At 46.3% G+C, this 10,000-nt stretch overlaps 1 protein-coding gene across 1 annotated transcript in view; it reads left to right on the forward strand.

The window, feature by feature from the left end:
• prkd1 (protein kinase D1) overlaps positions 1 to 10,000 on the forward strand; it is a gene marked incomplete at both ends in the record, with an annotated part of 29,100 nt that overhangs the window by 10,789 nt on the left and 8,311 nt on the right. The window contains 9 exons of the mRNA XM_079752102.1: positions 21 to 202; positions 1,399 to 1,720; positions 2,381 to 2,458; positions 2,688 to 2,892; positions 3,154 to 3,277; positions 3,806 to 3,883; positions 6,896 to 7,057; positions 7,965 to 8,061; positions 8,393 to 8,445. Of these exons, the coding sequence (XP_079608228.1) occupies positions 21 to 202; positions 1,399 to 1,720; positions 2,381 to 2,458; positions 2,688 to 2,892; positions 3,154 to 3,277; positions 3,806 to 3,883; positions 6,896 to 7,057; positions 7,965 to 8,061; positions 8,393 to 8,445 (1,301 nt within the window). The remainder of the gene's footprint in view (positions 1 to 20; positions 203 to 1,398; positions 1,721 to 2,380; positions 2,459 to 2,687; positions 2,893 to 3,153; positions 3,278 to 3,805; positions 3,884 to 6,895; positions 7,058 to 7,964; positions 8,062 to 8,392; positions 8,446 to 10,000) is intronic.

The following is a 10,000-nucleotide window of genomic DNA, read 5'->3' on the forward strand; positions in this document are numbered from 1 at the left end:
TCTCCATGTCTCTCGCCCAGGCTGTGGGCTGAACTATCATAAGCGCTGTGCCTTTAAGATCCCCAACAACTGCAGCGGCCTGAGGAGGAGGCGGCTCTCCAACGTCTCTCTGACAGGGGGCGGGGCCAACCTGTTTGCAGGCACACGCCCCCCTTCAGCTGAGCCCTCCCCCACCAACTGTTACCCAGATGATGCGCTACTGGTCAGTACTGCGCTAGGAGCTGCTACATGTAGCCCCCAGCACATCCTTTATTATGAGCTAGGAGCCGCTACATGTAGCTCCTAGCACATCCTTTATTATGAGCTAGGAGCCGCTACATGTAGCTCCTAGCACATCCTTTATTAGGAGCTAGGAGTCGCTGAAAGTAGCTCCTATTGCATCCATTGTTATGAACTAGTGGCTTCTAAATCTAGCTCCTAGCACATAAGTTATAATGAGCTAGGAGCTGCTACATGCTGCACATTCTATATTATTAACACAGACCTAAGGAATACTATAAGAGCGATAGCACTACAGTAAACATGGCTATAGCGTACAGTAGAGCCAGATTGTACTGCATGCAACCGACCGTGCGATATACAGTCCCTCCAGAAAAACGTGATTGTGCCATCGCATAATTCAAAGCATAATTAGCCAAAGTCTGCATATTCGTGCGGGGGCTGCATTTTTTCAAATATGCCGCACTTTCACCGCATAAGTTGCCGATTTCCGCGCAAAATATGCGGGGCTTGCATGATTTCATAATCCCCGCATTTTCGTTGCAAAAAAGTCACATATATCTTAGCAGAAAGTTGAAAAATGTTGCGTTTACTTCACGCAAGAGCAGCCATTTCCCCGTTGCCATGGGAATGTTATGAAGTGACGTAATTACCCGACGTGAACGTCATCGAAAAGCTGCATTTTTCGCAAGTTCCCGCATTTTTTCGCATTAAATTGCATAAATATGCCGCATATTTCATCGCATTTTTTAAGAAAACGTGCCGCGTAATCAAGGATTTTTGGCCGCAACAATCACAAAAAAACGCCGCATTTTTCTGGAGAGACTGGATATATATAGTGGCTGGTGATTAGTGCTAGCGGTACATGTTTAGGGTTATCACTAAAGGCTCAGTTATGGTTCCACGTCGACGCAACCCAAGGACAGCGCAGACGCTTCAACGCAGTCGTGAACCTCAGCTTTTAGTGAGCGGACCAATCCCAGGCCTTGCACCTCGACGCAAGGTTACAATTTTTTGGAGATGCACGTCCGGCCCTTGCGGTGGACGCAAGCAGGGTCCGCAAGGACGTAATGGGTCCGTAAACCTCCTTGCGTTGCGTCGACGTGGAACCATAATCAGCCCTTAAGGCTCCAAGGATGGAACCATGACCCACATCTGTCCCTCTCTCTCTCTGCCCAGTCTCCAGTCAGCCCTGGTCTGGAGGTAGGCCAGTCCTCTCCCAAACATCCCGCCACTTTGTTCACTGAGGAGAAAAAAGACTCCAACTTCCTGTTCCCTGTGACCTCCCATCAGAAGGGCCAATCGGATTACTTCCCCAGCCGCGAGCGCCGCTCCAGCTCCCAGTCCTACGTGGGCCGGCCCATCGAGCTAGACAAGCTGCTCATGTCAAAGGTCAAAGTGCCCCACAGCTTCCTGATTCACTCCTACACCCGGCCCACTGTGTGCCAGCACTGCAAGAAGCTGCTGAAGGGGCTCTTCAGACAGGGCCAGCAGTGTAAAGGTAACTATAGTAACTAGTCACTAAAGTAACTAACACTCTTCAGACAGGGCCAGCAGTGTAAAGGTAACTATTAGAATAACTAGTAACTACAGTAACTTGTAACTAAAGTAACTAACACTCTTCAGACAGGGCCAGCAGTGTAAAGGTAACTAGTAACTAGAGTAACTAGTAACTAAAGTTACTATTGCTCTTCAGACCGGGCCATCAGTGTAAAGGTAACTAGTAACTAAAGTAACAAATACTCTTCAGACAGGGCCAGCAGTGTAAAGGTAACTATAACTAGTAACTAAAGTAACTAGTAACTAAAGTAAGTAACTAATCTTCAGAAAGGGCCTGTAGTTTAAAGATAACTAGTTACTAGGGTAACTAGTAAATAAAGTAACTAGTTACTCTTCATACAGGGCCTGCAATGTAAAGGTAACTAGTAAATAAATTATCAAGTAACTGAAGTAACTAGTTACTCTTCAGACAGGGCCTGCATTGTTGTTTTGTCAAGCTAATTAATAACCTGTTGCTTGGCAACGCTCCAGAGAATGTTGGGAATGCGGAACATACTTCTGTTACTTCTGGGAAAATATAGACACAAGAATTGAACGTCAAAGTCTGTTTCAAGAAAGTGTCAATAAATGATTAAATCCAACGATTGTCTGTCTCTCTCAGATTGTAAATTCAACTGCCACAAGAGATGTGCACCAAAAGTACCCCACAACTGCCTCGGAGAGGTGACCAGGAATGGAGGCAAGCTGTCTGTCTGTCTGTCAGTCTGTCAGTCTGTTACAAACTATCTGTCTGTCCGTCTGCTTGTTTCTTACTCACTATCTCTACGTCTGTCTGTCTATCTGTTTCCTACCCACTATCGCTCTGTCTGTCTGTCTGTCTGTCTGTCTGTCTGTCTGTCTGTCTGTCTGTCTGTCTGACCTGTCTGTCTGTCTGACCTGTCTGTCTGATCTGTCTTTGCGTTCTCCAGAGCTTCTCAGCCCAGGGGCGGAGTCAGACGTTGTCATGGAGGCGGGTTGCCTTGACGACCAGGATGGGGAGCGCGGGGGGAGCCCATTGGACGACATGGAGGATGCAATGACCTCAGAGGGGGCGGGGCTCCAGCTAGGGGTGGGGCCTGGTGACCTCTGTGACCTCCAGGACCCTGACCTGGAGGACTCTAATAGAGCAATCAGGTGCACACACAAACACACACACACACACACACACACACACACACCACACACACACACACACACACACACACACACACACACACACACACACCACACACACACACACACACACATCACACACACACACCACACACCTTCACCACGCACACACTCACCACTTCACAGCTCTTTGAGTTCACACACCTGGCTGCTGTTGTTTTGGTCCTTTCTGCTGCCCTCTCTTCCCTGCTGAGTTTGGCATGTTGGTCCCGCCCCCTGCAGTCCGTCCACCAGTAACAACATTCCTCTGATGCGCGTCGTCCAATCAGTGAAGCACACCAAGAGGAAGAGCAGCAATGTGGTGAAGGAGGGGTGGATGGTCCACTACACCAGCAAGGATACCATGGTACCTGTCTGCCTGCCTGTCTGTCTGTCTGCCTGTCTGTCTGCCTGTCTGTGTGTCTGTCTGTCTGCCTGTCTGTCTGCCTGTCTGTCTGTGTGTCTGTCTGTCTGCTGTCTGTCTGTCTGCTCTCTGTCTGTCTGCCTGTCTGTCTGTCTGCTGTCTGTCTGCTTGTCTGTCTGTGTGTCTGTCTGTCTGCTGTCTGTTTGTCTGCTGTCTGTCTGCCTGTCTGTCTGTCTGCTGTCTGTCTGCCTGTCTTTACGTCTGTCTGTCTGTCTGCTGTCTGTCTGCCTGTCTGTCTTGCTGGTGTCTTTGTGGATGTCTGTTGCAATTTCACATTAATGTTTACCTAAAACACGTTATTGATTGATTTCTTCTTTTCTCTCCCCTTCCTCCTCCTCCTCTTCCTCCTCCTTTCCTCTCCTCTCCTCCTCCTCCTCCTCCTCCTCTACCCTTCCTCCTCCTTTCCTCTCCTCCTCCTCTCCCCTTCCTCCTCCTTTCCCCTCCTCCTCCTGCTCCTCCTCTCTATTCTAGAGGAAGAGGCACTACTGGCGCCTGGACACTAAATGCATCACGTTGTTCCAGAACGATACAGGCAGTAAATACTACAAGGTCAGCCCTCCCACCTCCCAACAGTCATTCATTAAAATCAGGCAGACAGTATAACCTGTGGAGGGGCATTAGAAACAGGCAGACAGTATAACCTGTGGAGGGGCATTAAAAACAGGCAGACAGTATAACCTGTGGAGGGGCATTAGAAACAGGCAGACAGTATGACCTGTGGAGGGGCATTAGAAACAGGCAGACAGTATAACCTGTGAAGGGCCATTAGAAACAGGCAGACAGTATAAACCTGTGAAGGGACATTAAAAACAGGCAGACAGTATAAACCTGTGAAGGGACATTAAAAACAGGCAGACAGTATAACCTGTGGAGGGGCATTAGAAACAGGCAGACAGTATAACCTGTGAAGGGGCATTAAAAACAGGCAGACAGTATAACCTGTGGAGGGGCATTAGAAACAGGCAGACAGTATAACCTGTGAAGGGGCATTAGAAACAGGCAGACAGTATAAACCTGTGAAGGGGCATTAAAAACAGGCAGACAGTATAACCTGTGGAGGGGCATTAGAAACAGGCAGACAGTATAACCTGTGGAGGGGCATTAAAAACAGGCAGACAGTATAACCTGTGGAGGGGCATTAGAAACAGGCAGACAGTATAACCTGTGGAGGGGCATTAAAAACAGGCAGGCAGTATAAACATGTAAAAGGTCATTAAAAACAGGCAGACAGTATAAACCTGTAAAGGGACATTAAAAACAGGCAGACAGTATAAACCTGTAAAGGGACATTAAAAACAGGCAGACAGTATAAACCTGTGAAGGGACATTAAAAACAGGCAGACAGTATAACCTGTGAAGGGGCATTAAAAACAGGCAGACAGTATAACCTGTGGAGGGGCATTAGAAACAGGCAGACAGTATAACCTGTGGAGGGGCATTAGAAACAGGCAGACAGTATAACCTGTGGAAGGGCATTAAAAACAGGCAGACAGTATAACCTGTGAAGGGGCATTAAAAACAGGCAGACAGTATAACCTGTGGAGGGGCATTAGAAACAGGCAGACAGTATAACCTGTGGAGGGGCATTAAAAACAGGCAGACAGTATAACCTGTGGAGGGGCATTAGAAACAGGCAGACAGTATAACCTGTGGAGGGGCATTAGAAACAGGCAGACAGTATAACCTGTGAAGGGGCATTAAAAACAGGCAGACAGTATAAACCTGTGAAGGGGCATTAAAAACAGGCAGACAGTATAACCTGTGGAGGGGCATTAAAAACAGGCAGACAGTATAACCTGTGAAGGGGCATTAAAAACAGGCAGACAGTATAACCTGTGGAGGGGCATTAGAAACAGGCAGACAGTATAACCTGTGAAGGGGCATTAGAAACAGGCAGACAGTATAAACCTGTGAAGGGGCATTAAAAACAGGCAGACAGTATAACCTGTGGAGGGGCATTAGAAACAGGCAGACAGTATAACCTGTGGAGGGGCATTAAAAACAGGCAGACAGTATAACCTGTGGAGGGGCATTAGAAACAGGCAGACAGTATAACCTGTGGAGGGGCATTAAAAACAGGCAGGCAGTATAAACATGTAAAAGGTCATTAAAAACAGGCAGACAGTATAAACCTGTAAAGGGACATTAAAAACAGGCAGACAGTATAAACCTGTGAAGGGACATTAAAAACAGGCAGACAGTATAACCTGTGAAGGGGCATTAAAAACAGGCAGACAGTATAACCTGTGGAGGGGCATTAGAAACAGGCAGACAGTATAACCTGTGGAGGGGCATTAGAAACAGGCAGACAGTATAACCTGTGGAAGGGCATTAAAAACAGGCAGACAGTATAACCTGTGGAGGGGCATCAGAAACAGGCAGACAGTATAACCTGTGGAGGGGCATTAAAAACAGGCAGACAGTATAACCTGTGGAGGGGCATTAGAAACAGGCAGACAGTATAACCTGTATAAACAGGGGCATCAGAAACAGGCAGACAGTATAACCTGTGGAGGGGCATTAAAAACAGGCAGACAGTATAACCTGTGGAGGGGCATTAGAAACAGGCAGACAGTATAACCAGTATAAACAGGCAGACAGTATAACCTGTGGAGGGGCATTAAAAACAGGCAGACAGTATAACCTGTGGAGGGGCATTAGAAACAGGCAGACAGTATAACCTGTGGAGGGGCATTAAAAACAGGCAGACAGTATAACCTGTGGAGGGGCATTAGAAACAGGCAGACAGTATAACCTGTGGAGGGGCATTAGAAACAGGCAGACAGTATAAACCTGTGAAGGGGCATTAAAAACAGGCAGACAGTATAACCTGTGGAGGGGCATTAGAAACAGGCAGACAGTATAACCTGTGGAGGGGCATTAAAAACAGGCAGACAGTATAACCTGTGGAGGGGCATTAGAAACAGGCAGACAGTATAACCTGTGGAGGGGCATTAAAAACAGGCAGACAGTATAACCTGTGGAGGGGCATTAGAAACAGGCAGACAGTATAACCTGTGGAGGGGCATTAGAAACAGGCAGACAGTATAACCTGTGGAGGGGCATTAGAAACAGGCAGACAGTATAACCTGTGGAGGGGCATTAAAAACAGGCAGACAGTATAACCTTTGGAGGGGCATTAGAAACAGGCAGACAGTATAACCTGTGAAGGGGCATTAGAAACAGGCAGACAGTATAACCTGTGAAGGGGCATTAAAAACAGGCAGACAGTATAACCTGTGAGGGAATGTTTAAACTTGTCCACTTGGACAGGTTAGAGTAAAGAAGATAAGGAAGAGAGAACGACACAGAGGAGACACAGTGAGACAGAACTAATCAATTCACTGTTTATTAGTTCTCAACATTTCATCTCTGTCCGAGGGACACTTCAAACAGCTTCCAGGATCCGGTCCAACCGTCTCTGGCAGGGAGTTCACTCTCTACTGAGCGTGTTTAAAAGAGGCTCCATCTCAGATGACCCTTTTGGCTCGGGCTATTTCCGTCAGTCTGAGCTGGCCCCCCCAGCGTGGTGCTCTGACCCTCTCCTCTCCTCCTCCACAGGAGATCCCTCTGTCTGAGATCCTGTCCCTGCAGCCCGCCCAGACGCTCTGTCTGCTGCAGGACGGCTCCAACCCCCACTGCTTCGAGATCGCCACCGCAGCGCTGGTGTACTACGTGGGCGAGACCGGCCCGCGTAGCGACGGGGCCGGGGGCAGCATCCTGGTGAGAGCTCCACACCCGGTCCTAGATAGAACCCTGGAGAGAACCCTAGATAGAACCCTAGAGAGAACTGTAGCTCCAACTCTAGCTAGAGCCCTAGAGAGAACCCTAGATGGAACCCTTGATAGAACCCTAGATAGAACTGTAGCTAGAACTCTAGCCAGAGCCCTAGAGAGAACCCTAGATAGAACCCTTGATAGAACTGTAGCTCAAATTCTAGTTAGAACTCTGGTTAGAACTCTAGCTAGAACTCTAGATAGAACTCTAGCTAGAACTCTAGTTAGAACTCTAGATAGAACTCTAGTTAGAACCCTAGCTATAACTCTGGCTAGAACTCTAGTTAGAACTCTGGCTAGAACTCTAGTTAGAACTCTGCAGTTAGAACTCTAGTTAGAACTCTAGATGGAACTCTAGATAGAACTCTAGCTAGAACTCTAGTTAGAATCCTAGCTAGAACTCTAGTTAGAACTCTAGTTAGAACTCTTTCTAGAACTCTAGTCAGAACTATCATTAGAACTCTGGCTAGAACTCTAGTTTGCCCTCTAGTTTGAACTCTGGTTAGAACTCTTGAGTGAGCTCTCATTAGTACTCTAGATAGAACTCTTGAATGACCTCTAGTTAGAAATCTAGATAGAAGTCTAGCTGGAACTCTAGTTTGAACTCTAGTATAGAACTATTGTCAGAACTCTAGTTACTACTTATTTTGAGAACTCTCATTAAGTAGTCTTGTTAGAACTCTAGTTAGAGTAGTTACATACCAATTGTAGAGCTCTAGTTAGAACTTCAGTTAGAGCCTTTTTCTAGTACACTAGTCTATGACATAGGTCGTAGTTAGTTGGAATACATGATACACAAGCCTAGATCAGTCGGCTGCTGATGGACTGAAGGCTGCTGATGTGTGGTCTCCTAGGTAACGGGAGGGGGCGGGGACGTCTCCAGGATGTGGGAGATGGCCATCCAACATGGCCTCATGCCTGCCATCTCTAAAGGAGTTTCCCAGGGCCACAGTACGTACCAGTACTACCAATACACAGTACTAATACACACAGTACGTACCTCTACTACCAATACATAGTAGTAATACACACAGTACGTACCAGTACTACCAATAGATAGTAGTGATACACACAGTACGTACGAGTACTACCAATCCATAGTACTTATACACACAGTATGTACAAGTACAACTGTTACATAGTACTAATACACACAGTATGTACCAGTACTACCGTTTCCTAGTACTGATACACACAGAAACAGTACATACCAGTACTGTGAATACAGTACTGGTATGTAATGTCATTATGTAGTACAGATGTTGTGTTTTTTTCTCTGCAGAGGAAATTTCTGTCAGCATCTCCGTATCCAACCATCAAGTTCAGGAGAATGTGGTGAGAGCATAAACATTATATGTACACAATATATACATTAAATACACGTCATAAATATATCATATATACACAACATATGCAATATATATATATATACACAACATATATATTATTTATACAAAATATATTCATTATATATACACAACATATAATTAATATATACACAACACATACATTATATATATTCAGAACATATGCATAATATATACACAACATATGCATATCATATAAACAACATATACAATATATATACATCATAAATATATAATATATACAAAACATATACATTATGTATACATCATATAGATATGTTGTATATATATAATACTACACAATATATACATTCTAAAACTACTTTACAAATGTATTACGTATATATAATGCTATGACATACATAATATATATACTGTATACAAACATAATATTGATACACTAAATGCGCAGGGCTGTATGCTGACTTTATTAGCTGGTAGCGGTGGTGAGCTAAAGGTTCAGTACTGTCAGAGAGAACTAATCAATTCACTGTTTATTAGTTCTCAACATTTCTAATGCCGTTACACACACAGGGGTCCTTTGTGATGTAAACCGTTGTCCTCATATCTGCAGCAGGGGCAGTTCAGGGGGCAGAACACAAGCCATGTCCAACGCTAGGGCAGTACTGCTGTATGTAAACTCTGTGTGTGTGTGTGTGTGTGTGTGTGTGTGTGTGTGTGTCTGAAAACTCCATAAACATATTTTGGGCGTGTTCACACACACGGCGGGCTGCATGCATAAACACACACGCTAATTATTCTACGTGTTCGCTGCTCGCAACGCGGCGACACCTGTCACCACGGCGACGGGGGAAAGGTGACACCTCGGAGCGCTGATCTTTACACACACACACACTCACACACGCACACACACACACACGCACACACACGCACGCACACACACACACACACACACGCACAGACACACACACACACACACACACACACACACACACACACACGCACACACGCGCTCCGCTCCGAGCAGAGGTGAGCGCTCCGTCACCTCTGACGGAGATAACTGTGATTAGCCCGCTCCTCCTGGCCGGGCCGTTGTCATGGTTACCGCAGTAATTTTGCCGCGCTGCGGAGCGTGCGCCAGGGAGCGTGCACGGCGGTGTGTAATACAGGTCCTGGCTCAGCGTCAGGTGTGATACTAGTCCGTCAGCCCGCGACGAGGGGAGAGGGACGCACACACACTACAGAGGAGAGGTTTAGCGGGGGGCGGGGGGTCCTCTTCTCCTCCTCTCCGTCGCGACATGTGGTGATGTGATGTGATGATGAGATGATGTGATGATGAGATGAGAGGATGAGATGTGATGATGAGAGGAGGAGATGTGATGATGAGATGATGTGATGAGAGGATGTGATGTGATGTGATGAGAGGATGTGATGATGAGATGATGGGATGTGATGAGATGATGAGATTATGAGATGTGATGATGAGAGGATGAGATGTGATGATGAGAGGATGAGATGAGATGATGTGATGAGAGGATGTGATGTGATGATGAGATGATGGG

Source organism: Pollachius pollachius, assembly GCF_949987615.1.
Source record: "Pollachius pollachius genome assembly, chromosome: 15".
NCBI lineage: Eukaryota > Metazoa > Chordata > Actinopteri > Gadiformes > Gadidae > Pollachius > Pollachius pollachius.